The sequence below is a fragment of the Thunnus maccoyii genome, chromosome 3, assembly GCF_910596095.1.
Source record: "Thunnus maccoyii chromosome 3, fThuMac1.1, whole genome shotgun sequence".
NCBI classification, from domain to species: domain Eukaryota; kingdom Metazoa; phylum Chordata; class Actinopteri; order Scombriformes; family Scombridae; genus Thunnus; species Thunnus maccoyii.
Genome location: NC_056535.1, coordinates 28,694,919 through 28,710,334, shown reverse-complemented (window position 1 = coordinate 28,710,334; position 15,416 = coordinate 28,694,919). Strand labels below are relative to the sequence as shown.

At 38.5% G+C, this 15,416-nt stretch overlaps 1 protein-coding gene across 1 annotated transcript; it reads left to right on the top strand.

The window, feature by feature from the left end:
• Positions 1 to 6,152: 6,152 nt before the first annotated feature.
• Positions 6,153 to 14,776, top strand: pth4 (parathyroid hormone 4). Its single transcript, XM_042407213.1, has 4 exons — positions 6,153 to 6,184; positions 9,949 to 10,035; positions 12,327 to 12,415; positions 13,981 to 14,776. Exons 3-4 carry the CDS (start codon positions 12,330 to 12,332, stop codon positions 14,249 to 14,251), a joined length of 357 nt encoding a protein of 118 aa, XP_042263147.1. The 5' UTR covers positions 6,153 to 6,184; positions 9,949 to 10,035; positions 12,327 to 12,329; the 3' UTR covers positions 14,252 to 14,776.
• Positions 14,777 to 15,416: the final 640 nt, after the last annotated feature.

Below are 15,416 nucleotides of genomic sequence, written 5' to 3'. Positions count from 1 at the left end.
ATCATCACCCAGCATAGCTTTAAGAATGTTCTGCCAAAGTCGTTTTCTCTTTTCTTTTCTTCTTCTTCTTCTGCACAAGTTTGTTTTAGAAAGTTGGCAGTCACATGACCCACCCACCCACCCACCCACGCCCCCCAACCCCTCGCTCCCTCCCTCCCTTCCCCGCCTGGATAAGATTGTCCCTCCGCTCTCGCCATGGCCTCAGTGTCGCTGTGGTGGTCGTCTGTTGGACTGGTTGGACTGGTTGCCCTCACGTTTCATGCCAGGTGCACAGTGCAGCCCCCCCCCCCCCCCGTCATCAGAGACGCTGCAGACATGTTTGTGCTTCTGGTTTCAGCCACGTCACAAAACAAAACAAAAAAAAAACAAAAAAAGAGAAACAAACTGTCCCACTGAGACTCAGCAGCGGACTGCTCACCCGGTTTTAGTTCTCTGAAGGTTTTTTGGAATTCAGAAGTTCTCAGTTTTCCACAGTTTTCCCATTAGGACTTCTGTATGGAGAAGGAACTCGCTTCTTATCCAGTCATAGTTGCATTTTGACTGCGTTGCTTCCTCCTCAGAGCAATGCCTCTCTCAGAACAGCGTCGGATATTAAGGAGTTCTTTGGAGAGCCTTCACATCCACTTCAAAATTCACAAATAAAAAAAAAAAAGGTTCAAATGAACTGGAATATCACAGTTGGAAAAGTCATAACCACTTAACATATATATCTATATATTTATATATTGTATCTATATATTTATATCTAATATGTGTGTGTATGTATATATATGTTAGATATAAATATATAGGTATATATATGGTTTCTCAGTTGAACTTCATTGCAAAAAAGACTGAAAAAGATTTGTTTTCTGTAATTACTATGATACACAGTAATAGGCGTTGGTGTTATTTTTGTATAAACATAATATCATCTATGTGGCATGCATGACATATATACAAACTTTGGTGGTTTAAAGCAATATGTCCAACCTGGTGCGATTGGTTCTGTCGTGTTCTGTGTAGCCTAAAGCCACTCTGTACGAAAAGAGAAAAAAAAAAAAGAGAAACTGCATTTGGATAAAACTAACTGTTCAGTATATGTGTTCAATGTTCTGTGTTCTGCATGTTTTAGTATGGAATGAAACATCCCAAATGTTGGCTTGTTTTCCAAAATTAATCTCAAATACACGCCCCCGACACACATACACACACACACACAAACACACCTGTATTTGCACTGTGAGGTGAAACACACTGAGGAAATTAAAAACTGTGTGACTTCTGATGGATGGATTGATGAAAGATGAAGATTCTTCTTTTGTTTCCATCATCTCATTTATCCAGAAACAAAATCACTAAAAGATCTGTCTGCTCATCCACGTCTCCACTGTCCCATCCTCCCATCACATTCACCCACACACACACACACACACACACACACACACACAAACGCTCAGATTTACAGATTCTCCTGAACTCATCATCCCACTCACCTGTGCAGTGAGAGGAGGAGGGAGACGATGACAGTTAACCAGTATAACAGGCCTGAAACATTCAGCATGTGCTTCAGGTAGGCTTCTGCTCCGCGGGTGTCGTCATCTCAACAATCACATCCATTGATCTCCATCATCCATTATCCTCCTGCTTCTCTCTGCAGACCAGGTGGGGGAGAAAAATGAGGATAATGAGAGTTTGTAAGTTTGTAAGTTGTCTGTGTCTCATGTCAGAGCCCGACTCAACTGATATCGGCGTGTATGTCAGCTGATGAGTTACTAGATGGTCACAACGTCAGAACAGAAATTGTAATTTAGAAATTTTATTTGTCCACCAGAGTTTATTTTACAACTGGAAAATGTAGGACTGCAAGTAAGGATTATTATTTTAGTTTTTATTAATCTGAAGATTATTTTTTGATTAAATTATTTATCATTTTGTCTCTAAAATGTCAGAAAATAGTGGAAATGTCCTTTATAATTTCTTATAGCGTGAGGTTTACCATCATATATGACAGAAAAACATAAAATCCTCACATTTTAAGAAGCTGAATACAGAGAATATTTGACATTTTTACTTAAAAAATGACTAATTAATCATTCATCATCATAATTAATCATTAAAATTCTTGCCAATTATTTTTCTGTTGATCAATTGTACAACTAATTGTTTCTGCTCAAGTAAAAAGTTCCTGCTCTTTCCATGTATTGGTCACAATTCTTTCAAATTGAAGGGAACTTTATCAAAAATGTTTTTTTTTAATATGTTTTATAAACCAACATTGACCGTTATCAGCATCAGTCAGGCTCTAAGTCATATCACTGTCAGTCTGACGGTTGAGAACAGTGTTGTTGTTGTGTTGTGATGTAATGACGGGATTTGTAATTCAAGAAAAACTGTTAAAGCTTTGATAGTTACTTGGATTGGCGTTTAAACCTTGACCGTTCACTGCCATAAAGAAGACCATGATGTCATAGGCAGTTTCCTTCTGCTTCCAGTCTTCGTGCTAAGCTAGGCTAAATACGTCTCTGTACTGGACGAACAGATGAAACTGATGTCTGTCTTCTTATCTGACTCTGGATTTCATAAAATGTTGAACTGTTCCTTTAAACCTGTATTAGCAAACAACTGGGCTGAAAGAAGAATGAGTGATAATCTACCAGATTATATGTTTCATACACCTATGTAGGCTGACTCCAACATCATCACAACACAACTGAACATTTCTCTTCCTCTTTGACTTTTAGTTGACGTTCTTGAGAATATTCGGTTGTTGTCAGCTAAAGAAATGACTGGTGGCATCTGAGTTCATGTTTTGTATCAATGTTGAGCTTTGTGGTCACGTTAAAGTACACACAGCATGTTGAGACGGTAGTTAAGCAAACCAGGCAGCAGGATTCAAGAAACACTGAGGTCATGAATCCTAAATGCTCCTAATCACTCTTTAATTATTTGGATTCATCCCATTTTAATTATTCAGTCAACTAAACAGTATATATATATATATATTTTATTCCCCAACATGAAGGTCTAAATGCTATTTCAAAGCCGTCTCCACGTTGCCAGAATACAGTTCTAGTGAGGACATGAGAAAACCCTTTATTTATTTAGATTTGGCCCAAAAGTAGACACATTTATATAGTCTGTTGAGTCTAAAAGTGCTGGAATGACCATAATTACCATTTCGGACTTGTAAAAAGCATTCATGTGAACATCCAAACTTCGATGTATCCAACTTGGCGCTAAATTGTGGCAGAAAAACCAAACACATGTGGACGCCTCACGTTAGCCAAACACTTTTGTTCGAGATAGTTAAAAAACCTAAATTTGCACAACAAGCCATAAACATGGGAAACAATTTCCTTCTCTACCATCCGTCCCACGTGACGTGAAGGCGGCGTCAGTCAGTCAGTCAGTCAGTCAGTCAGTCAGTTAGTTCACTAATTTGATCCAGGCTGTAATATCTCATTGAGTGCGTTTACATTTGCACCAGTATGCTGGTTATGATCAGGTTTTTGGAGCAACCAGTTATGTTTTGCTCTTGTAATCATCATATTCTGGTCACAGAACCTTGGATATGCTACCTAGAATAGAAACCAGGACACTGTGGCATGTAAACACCTGATTCAGGTTTCTGAAAAATCTCTGTTGGTGGAGAAATGAGATTCTACAAGTGGACACAGATGATCAGAAACCTTGATACTGTTAGAATCATGTATACAGGAATACGAATGATGTAAAACATCGTAACCTGAGTAAGATCAAAACCAGGATACAAATGTGCTTGTAAACACACTAAATATCTCTTTTCCTCTAGTGTGGTCTCAACAACTATTAGATTATCATTAAATTTGCTACAAACATTCATTAGGGATTAATTTTAATAGCTCTGGTGAACCATTTAGCACCATCATCTGGTTAAAATATTGATTTGTCCAATACTACAAAACTAATGTCATTCCCATCAGCCTCAGCTGTACTGTACTTTGTTTTTTAGTGCTAATTAGCAAGTGTTAGCATGCTAATAGGCTAAACTGAAATGGTGAACATTATACCTGCTAAACATCTGCATGTAAGGTGTGTCATTGTGAGCATGTTGGTGTTAGCATGGCTGTCAGTCTTGTTGAAGTGTAACTGCCCTCAGGTTGCTAACATACAGAGGTCGTGACCTCAGTGTCTTCAGTCATAATCTTCGGCCCTGTTTGCGGATTCTGAGCCTCAGCAGTGATTTGTGTGGCAACCAAACTAAAACTTCCTGTGCTTCCGTAGATATATATATATATATATGTGTGTGTGTGAGTGTGTGTGTGTGTGTGTTGGTGTCAGGTGGGCTGTTGGCTTGTGTTTTCCTCAGTGTGTGTTTCACCTTCTCCCTCATTCACTCTCATCCTGTCTGTTCCTATCAAACATCCTCCTCCTGTTTGCTTCAATCTATGCAACAGAATCCTCCAGTTCGGCTCCGGTGGTTCCTTTGGTTCCTCACTCTCTCTCCCTCGCACTCTCACTCTGTCTGCTCGTCTCCCGTCTTTTACCGCTTTTTATTTCCCCCCTCCCCCCCGTTACTTTCTACAAACAGAACCACGATACCTGTACATTGATGTATGTACGTGTGTGTACGACAGGTGCACGCACACATGTTGTTTTCTTTACTCTTTTGTAAGATATGATCATGTGGAATGCCTTGGTCTTAGTGTCATGTCGTTTGAACTTAAGCTGAACAAAAGATGATAATCAAGCAACTGAGTAAAAGTTGTTACATAAGTATATATATATAATATATAAATATATATAAATATATACAAATCTATATACATAAAATAAAGCCATTGGAATTTGAAATAAATCAGTGTCAATTTGTGATTTTTTTAAAAAAGATTATTATCATACAGAGTTCTTTTTTATTTATTTATAATTTTAATGTATTCTTAAGACTTTTTTTCTTCTGGGTTTTGAAGTGGGATCCAAAATGTTTAATGAAATTTAACATTGTACTGAAAATCACAGAAACCTGGATGCTTTAACCAAGAATCTATTCATCTATAAAGAGAACAACCTCAGCTCTACGACATTATGATGAAGGACTGGACATTAAATGATGTTGATATTCTATATTTTCCTTATTGTCAACAAATCCCAAACAAAGACCCAAACTAATTATGAATCTTACTAATAGATATTGTCAGTACATCGAAAGCCTGATATATCTTATTCCTCTGTGCTGTAGAGCTCCATTGTTGCCCAAAAACTATTAAAAACACTTAAATGAGCCACACTGTTACACTTTGACATGTTCCTTCATCACCATGAACACACACACACACTGTAGTTTATTTTGACTCAGTCCCACACACACCGTCCTGTTAGTGGAAATGCTCACTAGAGCACCAATTGTGTATTAATCCGCCACTGAAAATAGTCCCAAACAAATACACTATTTCCTCCTGTTCCAGTAACATTTGCTAAAAAAACTACAGTAACCAGCTGTTTTAGGAAATCACTGAGACTTTTTTAAAAACACAACTTTATATTTGTGATCAATTTTTAAAGATTTACATCTTCAGAAGGAACTAATTTGCTTGGGACTAAGAGCCACAGGCGGGGTATGGGAGTCAGAAAGTATCAAGAGATGGACTAACACATTGTTGGTTTTGGTCTTTTCATGGGATTTGTTGATGATAGAAAAAAGAATTGAATAACACCAGAATTATACTTAAAGCATCTAAAATTAATATTTTTTTATAATAATGTATCAAATGCCAATGTACAATATGAGAGAGATATTTTTATGGAGCTTTATAGTGCGTTTCAGCTCATTGTTTATCTGTCCAACTGCAACTTTATTGTTTTGGTTCACTATCGGCGCTCTCATAGCGTTGTTTTCGGCTGCAGCTGGCAGCTGTTTTCAGAAAAAAAGCTCTAAAAACCAACTGTGCACTACCTGCTCAGCACCAAACAGCAAACAAACACAGTTAGCTGTAGACTAGCTGGTGAACATAGTGGAGCATTTAGCAGCTAAAGAGCCAGATATTTCCCTCAGGAGTTTGTAGAGAGCAAAAACAGCTAAAAGAGAGAGAATATTGGACTCACATTCACCAGGTGGACAGAAACACCAAATGAATGATAATGTTGCTCTAGAACAGCTTGTCTGATTTTATTTACTTTGAGCAGCTTTATTTGGTGCTATCCTCACTGTGTCACTATATTGCAGGTAAGTTGATGAGCATGTTTAAAATAATGGCCAGATTGACATTACATTAAGTTATAATAATTGATGTTCTTGCTCCTCAGAGGATGAATCCTTTAGATTTAAATGATGCTAAAATTTTTCTTTCAGCACCATCTTCAGGACAAACTCGACACTTTAGCTCCACTACTGCTAAAGCTCAACGGGGGAAAGATCGCACTAATCATACTTGATATTCATTGTAAATAAATGTCATTGGGAGCTTATTATTTTACAACACTATAATCAGAACCAGCAACAACATTGGATTCAGCAGGAAAGTGCATCTGACAGTTTGGTGGATCTGCCCACTGACACCCAACAGTCCTGGTCCTATTGTATGTTAAACATCGGACGCCCTTTAAATCTGCAGCTCCAGCTGTGATCAAACAAGACTTCCTCTTCTTCAGCAGCACTTAGCTGCTTAGTGCAACACTGCCACTGTGTGGACACAGGCTGCTTTACACCAGATTCACAAATCATAGTCGTGTATGGACAATGTGGTGCAGTATTAACATTTTATTCTGTAAATTAAAGGATGGGTTCACAATTTTTCAAGTCTGTCTTAAAACAACAGTCAGGAGCCCAAATGAACACTGAAAGAGGTTTTTCTTGCTGTAATCATTCCTCCCGTTCATACTGACCATTAGAAGATCTCCAAATGCATTTACAATACAAGTGATGGAAAAAAACAACAACTTAGTTTATAGTTAATAGTTTATCTGAAGCTTATATGAAGCTTCAGCAGTCTTTTAACAGTCTGTCATATCAAGTGGATATCTGCCACATTTACAGTCTTTTTAGCATCAAATTCCCTCTTTGTGTTTCCCTGTTGAGCTGCAGTGGAAGTATAGTAACAAAAAGAGGAACTTCGGCAGTAAAAAGACTGTAATGTTGAAAGATATCAACTTGATTTGACTCATTTGTATGATTGAAGTTTCATATTAGCTTCACATAAACTTCTGAATACATTTTTGCACAGAAGGAGGACTGTGGATTTTGTCCCCCATCACTTACATTATAAATGTATTATGAAGGAATCTTCTAATGTGAACAGGAGGAATAATTATGGCAAGAAAAAGATCAATCAGTGTTCATTTGGGGACCTGATTATTAACAAATCGATGTCACCTTAACAATAAATATTGACTTTGATACATATTGATACATGGATTTTTGATCACCCAAAATTGAGTCTGTGCAGGAAATATAAAATTAAAATTAAAAATCACTTGGATGCTTGTGATCTGTGAATCAGAAATGATCTCACAGATTTCACACTACTGATACATTTTCTGCTAATTGCCACCATTTGGTAAAATATAATCCTGTTATTCCTCTACAATTCATCGACTTTAGACTTGTGTTTGATAATCCAGGACAGTCTAGTATGACGTGAATCTTCGTCGCTGTCATATTTGCACCTGACTCTCAGTTGTTTCCTCTATCAGTCTCTGCTGCAAACCGCTGACTCATGCTCTCTGCTGTTTCATACATCTGCATCAAACAAGACACTGAGGGCTAAAGGTCAACACACACTGGCAGAACACTGTATGATGCACATCAAAATACCAACACCCATCGTTTTCTATTCAAGTCCACACACACACACACACACACCCGCACATGTCGACACATGTCAACGCCTCGAGATGTCCTGTCATGTTTCCCAGCGTCAGCCTTTTCCACATTTCACATTTTGACTTGTCATAGTCAGGAGAGCACGGGTGTTATTAATACCATTAACGATGGCTCTGTTCTATTAAAGTGCCCCATTAAACTGTAACAGTGTGTTAGTGCGAGCCAGCATGCACAAAACCAGCTAAATGGAAGTCAGACATTGTTCATTTTATTGTTTACACCTGTGCTTCTCCTACTTCAACATATCAAAATGACTCCCATGAAAAACGTCTGTTGATATACGTCAGAAAAGCAACAATTTTATCTCATTCGCCCCCCGGATCAGGACATCCCAGCTCCTTCCGTTACCTTCACTACTGCTCTTCACTACTTCTGTGTCTGTGACTGTTAAAATAAATATAGATGACTTTTACAAATCAGGAGCTTCAGGCTCAGGCAGTCCAGTATAGCGCCGCACCGGTCCACCTTCTGATCTGAGATCACTTGAATTCTTTCCAACCCAAAGGGAGAGCAGTTCCACCGTTTGCCAACAGAGTACCGTGGCCTAATACCCAGTTCAGTGACTCACATGAGCGTCAGCTGACCCTCTATCATGACCCTCATCTCCATCAGGGTTTGACACAGGTCAGACGCTATCAGGCTTTGGCAAACTGGAAATTAATTCAGTGATACAGACAATTAAATGTCATTTAACCTTAATCTGTGGTCTGAAAGGTTGTAAGACTTGTGTCCCGACTCATTCCAACTCTATCCAGTTTTCATGATACGATTATTGTAGCCAACAGCGTCACAGTAATAATAAATAATACCATCACATTAGCTTTATTTGTGATAAACGCAAAGAAGTGGTGCAACATCAAACTCAAACATTCAAATGAAATTCAAATAGTAAACCTTTTATGTGTATTATATTATATATTATATTATATTACATATTGCTTCACATGACAAATGATATTCTTAAACAATCACTCAGAACAAAGTTGGTGTTTTCACCTCTGTGGTGGTTTAAATCATAAGAAATTTGATAAATAGTTTTTATTCTTAAGTTTGTGAGAAAGAGTCAAAGTGAAAAAGTCATTTCTTTTATCTTTCATTCCAAATCTCACTTTTAGAGGTTTGATTAATTAACTGTAAAACACAACTTGATTACTGAATGGTTACTGAACCAAACCACAACTCTGATTGGCTCCTGTGCTTCCTGCTGTGAGAAAACGTTCACCTTCATCTGCTGATTAGTTTCTTCTCTTTTTTTCCTTTTCTTTTCAGTTTCATCACTTCTGTCTTTCTCTGAATTTCTTCACACCACCTTCATTTACTCCCTAATGGACTAAGTCACTTCTCTTCTCTACATCCCTCCGCCCACGAGCCTCTGACGGCGGCCTACATTTCTCACTGAGGGAAACTCGTCCTGGAAGGTGTTGTCAAGACGACTGCGTTTCTAACAGTGACTGTGGCAGCACCGCGGCAACCAGAGACTCCAGTTTAGTCGGGTTCATTAGAGTTGGGGGGGGGGGGGGTGGAGGTGGTTGTAATGTCAAGGAGCTGGAGAAGAGCTCCAGGCGACAAGCATCTTAACTACAGACAGGAGTGTGTTAAGAAAAGTTTCGACCTGAACTGACAGACAGTTTGCTGACATCCACTTCATCCACGCTGACTCATTCCTGTGTGTCTGCACTGTCAACATCAATAAAACCATTCACCTCCACTTCTCTGAATTCCTCTTTGTCAGACTTCTGAATCTCTCCGAGAGGAATGGGGAGGATTAGACCAGAAAATAGAAAAATGATAATCCCTCGATTGAATTTCATCCTCCTTTTCAAAACACCTGATTATGTAAAGAGTATCTGCCAGTGTGTAAACCTCCTCCAACTGTCACAATGGGGTGCGGGAGGCTATTTGGGATTGTATTAACACAAAAAAACCTGGAAAATGTTTGATATTTTCCCTCTTCAGACACAAAATCACATGTCAGAGAGGTGATGGTGATGACGTTTGTGTCATTAGCAAATCAAACGCCCCACTATGAATCTGTTGTGTGAGGTTCTGAACAAACTGTGTGCGTCTGTGTGTACGTTTGTGTGTGTGTGTGTGTGTGTGTGTGTCAGGGAGCTTTATAAAAGGTCTGGAGGTCGAACCTGAAGTCAGTTTAGTGTCTGATCATCAGAGGAGCTGCTGTCACCAACAGGGACAATGTAAGTACCTTTAAGTATCATCACTTTAATACAAAAAGTCAGATTTTGTTTCAATTTCAAGATATTTTTAGCTTCATTTTTTAAGTTACACTTCTGTAACCTGAGTCATTATTCATCTCTCTGTTGAGTTATTTCTGCAAAAATGTGAATAAACTATAACTTTGATGATTTATGTTAAATTGTTTAAACAGCTTTGTGACTCTTTCAGGCAACAAAACAGTCAAATTTTCCTGTTAAAGTTTTTAAAAAGTGTGGCATCATAGGTCTGTGTGATGTATTTTCAATTTTTAAAATTACTAACGTGTTAAAAACTCTCATTCAATCATTTTTAAAAAAAATAAAATTGCATTTTTATTTGTGAAATTAACATGAAAATTTTAACAAAGAAAAATTAAGAAATAGAATAGAAAATAGTAGTTTCCATTTTTATCCATGCAGCAGGTTGACTGAAAGATGGACACACATGTGGGGTCGTTCACGTGGCGGTTTCAATGTCTACTACTTTAGAAGTTAGATTTATTGATCAGTTTGCTTGACGCTCATGTCTGCGTGATTCATTGCTGAGATTTGGGAGTTGTGCTTGTTGACTCTTATGTGACCTACAGTAACACCTTTCTGTGACAGTTATATGTAGCTTTGGAGAATCATAAATTCAGCTTGAGATAAGAGGAAGTTGAGTGTCTTACCTGTCGTCATGCCTACTTTCATGAAGCGGAGCCTTTAACATCAGTTTTTCCATTTTTCAGCAACACTTCAAAGGTAGAATACTGAAAACAAGAGACTGAAATTTTAATTTTGACTCACTTTTAAGTAGTTTTTCATACAAAATCTTTTCAGTATCAAACACTTGAAAGAAGAAGGCTGTAAAGAGTTTGTAGTTTGCTTCTTCACAGAAAACAGCAGCTGTGGTCAGAGGGGAAAAAAACGATAAAACAAAATAGCAGAAACACAACAAGAAGCAAATTGTGCAGGTTGGATTTAGAAAACCTCTGGAGGCTTATAGAAGGAATCTCACCTCAGTATTCATTATAAGCAAATACCAAAGTCATGTAATCCACAAAAATAAGCAAACAAGCAACCATAGGATCAAAAAGCAAACATAAAGTAGGAAAAGTAGGCAAATGTAATGAGGGTTTGTGAGCTTTGGCGTATACGTGAGTGTGTTCAGTCAACTCTTTACAAAAGAGAGAGTGAGAGAAAGTCCAATTATAGTCAGATGTGATCAGTACAGACAGTTAAGTTTGGCTCATCAGATAGGTCCGAAGCCTATATTTGAGATTCTTGAGAGAAGTAGACTGAAATGCAATTTAAATATAACTGTTTCATAGCTGAGCCTCCTGATATCGGATAGAGAATTGATAGAGTCCAGTACAGAACACTGAGAGGTGTAAACATCTGACATGTCTCGTATTATAGTTGTGTACATCACTGTTAGGCTGGAAAATTGCTTTACAAGGTAAGGGAGGCAAAGCAGGCTGATGCAAATTTTTGAAAAGAAAAACACAAGTTTGGTATTTATTATGTTAAAAAATGATGGGATCTTGATATCAATGCACAACCCATCGTACAGCATGTTTAGGTGCAGGATACATTCATGATGGAAAAAGTGTAGAGTACCTGCACACTGGATTAAAGCTCCCAAAACCTCATTGATGTGAGAGGCAGCGTTATATGGATACTGTAAATAGGCACAAAGCTGATTACATCCCGCTGACGTCATAGTCAGTGATCAAACACAAAATATACAACACTTACAATACAACTCTCCAAGTCTGCTTCCTTAGATGCTAAATAGTCAAATTATGAGCGTCCTTATTTACTAAAAGACCACAATGAGATTTTGTGCAGGTAAAAAGGAAGAAAAGTGTCTGAAATTGCCTGTATACATTGCCTTTAAATAGGAGTTTGTATTTATTTAATGTTTTGCATACTGTTATAATTCCAACTTGTGGTCGGGACCCCCAGAAGGGGTCGCAAGATAAATCTGAGAGGTCACATGAGCTTGTTTCTCCTGCTCATTTATATTTATTTATTTCCTGACTTTTCTCAAATCTTTACTCTTTTCTTGAGAGTTCATGGATGATTTCACTTCTTCAGAAATTATTCAGAAGTCATTAAAATATACTAGCAAGGGAATTCAATCTTTAGTTGAACTGGTTGAACACCAGTAGACATATGCAATCAGTGATGAGAGCTTACAAGTTGGCATTTCTTCATTTTAATGGGTCAAGATAACTTTTTTTGTCTTTTACATGATGAGTTTTGATGTGTTTCTTGCTGTTTTGCCACAGAAGATGCAGATGTCCCACAGGCCTGTGCAGTGGCTTGCTGTCATGCTTCTTGTTGTCTTTACAACTGGCCAGTGTCAACAGAACGAGAGGTGAGACAACCGCCCCTCCTGTTTTCAACTTATTTACAAGGCGCAAGGAATTATTTTTATTGCTATGAATCAGAATGCGGTTTGATGTTCCTGCATGCATTGAAAAAAAGAGTAGTAACTTAATAAATGTAGCAGTAGGGAAATGTTTTATGTGCATCTGCTGTAGCTTGAAGGAATACTCCACTGAAAAGATAATTTCTAGTATTTCTTGTCACCTGTACTCTGAAAGGTTACAGTGAATTTATTTGGAGACCCAGAATCTCACAGCAAAACATGTCAAAAAGTCCACAAAAAATATATTTCCTGCTCCAAAGCAGAACCATAACACTACCGTTCATAGTGTGGCTACATGTGCTGCAAAATTACTGTAATGGTGAAAATGGTTGAAAAAATGTGTTTTATTAAAGCGTTCAGATTATCACAGTTGAGCTGGGAGGAAAATTCGAGGATTTGTGAGTCACCACTGAGCGTCAAAACAAAATCAGAAAGTGAAATGTGAAAATGATGAAATATCACTTTGGGATGGTTGATTTTGTGTCTGCAGGTGTTCTTTACCTACTGATACACACTATGTGATCACTATCTGTTTTTCCTGGTTTGGTTTCGGTTGCTTAGTTCCAATCTTCATGCTACAGTATACAATCATATTTTAGACAATAATGTGCTTTCAACTTCATGGCAACGGTTTGGGGAAGATGCTTTCCAGTTTCAACATGGAAAGATTGTCATGTTTTTTAAGGCTCTTCGTGTTCCCATCTCCTGGCAATATATCTGACCACATACGAGCCTGTACGTAGCCTGAGATCTTTGTTTCAGAGTCCAGAATTAAAACTGGAGGGGTCAGAGTGTTTTCAATCAGGACCCAGAGGCTCTGTAAAAACCAGCCAGAAGAAATCAGACTGACTGAATCAGTATCATCTTATAAATCTCCTCTTAAATCTGTTATAGGAAAATCTATCCTGACTTTACTTGAGTTATTTTTAAATGTTTTTTTAGATTTTACATTGGATTTTATAATTTGTTGATTTTAATTTGCTGTGTGAAGCACTTTGTAACTTAGGTTTTTAAATATGACAATGCCCTTGTGCACAAAGCCAGGTTCATATGAAAGGGTTTTCCCAGTTTTATGAGGAAGAACTTCCGACTCCTTTATGATGGACTGGAACACAAACGCAAGTCTGGCCTTATCACCCAACATCAGTGTTGGACTTCATTAACGCTCTTGTGGATAAACGGCAGCATGTCCCTGCATCCAGGTTCCAAAATCTGGTGGAAAGCCTGAAACCAGAAGAGTGGAGGCTGTTATAGCAGCAGATTAATACCCATATTTTTGGAATCACATGTTCAACCATCACAAATGTTCATCTGTTCATGTAGATCACCTGTACTGTACATACATTTTGAATCTGCCTCTGCATTTGGATAAAATAAAAAACCTTTGCCAAACATCTTTATTAAAATCGGTCACGCCAGTATAGATTGAACAGTGAGGACGTGTACTGAGGATGTACCAGTTCTGACTAACAGATGGCCTCTCTCTCTCTCTCACCTCTGTCTCCCTCCAGTCGCCGAGCTGTGACTGAACACCAGCTGATGCACGACCGCGGCCGAACCATCCAGAGTCTCAAGAGACTCATCTGGCTGTCCAGCGCCATCGAGGGTCTCCACACCGCCCAGACTCGCTCTGCCGCTTTCAACCCCACAAAGGCCCTGAACCTGGTTCTCAATCCGGCGCTGGTCCCTTCTGCTGGAAGCCCCCAGCCCGCCCGGTTGCAGAGCCTCCTGAGAGACTTCTTTAATCCGTACCTGACTCAACTGCCAGACAGAGATCCCTAACATCACACTGATGCACACATGAAGCTACACATATGTAAAAAGGATTAAATGTGTCCATTGTTTGAACAAAAATACACCTAAATCACAACAACAAACTCATCTCGTGTCAAGACACACATTCAGCTGCAGACGTGTTCAAATGTCTCAGGAGTTTAAGAGCAAATTTAAGTTGAAGATATGAAAGTTTCTTGCATTTGAGACGCCTGAAGCTGTAGGAACTGTTTTTCTGTCTTAATGTACGATCATTTTACACTTTCATCTAGGGCTATAATATACAAAACAAAAAATAAAAATGTTTTCAAGCTTGGGGGCGATTCACAGTTTTAATCCCACATGACCAAACAATCAAGCAAGAATAATAGAAGACCTGCACCACTTGCAATTACCAGTTATCCCACACAGCTACACATGACCTGTCAGTACCAGATGCTTCTGCCCTGATATCGTGTGGGCTAACCAGCTAACATGTCAGTACCAGACTGAACAAAGTATAATCTGTACACAAATCAGCTTTATCTCTTATAACCAGAGACGATGCCTCATCAACAAACACTGACAGAAAAGTCTTGAGTCTTCTTTCTGTCTGTTACTCGATGGGATTGTTACCTTTACTACACTGTAGCCAGAGCCAACTAGCCACCTGGAGTGAAGACAGTCCTGTAAACTGTGGCAGGTGCACATATACACTGTAAGTATTCATGTCACAGTTTACGGGACTTTCATGACCCAATAGAGTTGACCTTTTTGACTGAAAATGATCTTCTTATGTATTTTGTAATAATTTGACTTTCATGATGTAGACATTTTACACATTGTATCAAAACTAAAACTTGAATAGCTTGAATTAAATTGATATATCGCCCAGCTCTACTCACCTGTATTTGCTCCATCTTTCATTCAGTTCAATTAAAGGCAATTCAAGCCAAGTAGGTCTGTCTGCGGACTCGAAGTGTCTACACAATACACCCACTTTACTACATGACACACCCACTTGGTTAGGTTTAGGCATGGACAGTGAGATGGTTAGGGTTAGGGGTCGAGGGGGTGTGTGTCATGTAGTGAAGTGGGTGTGTCTCGTAGGTCTGCAAGAATGCAGATATACCTTCTCATTCAAGCATGTTTTCTATTTCAGAGCAGTCTTCTCCAGCTAACTCACTTCATTCAA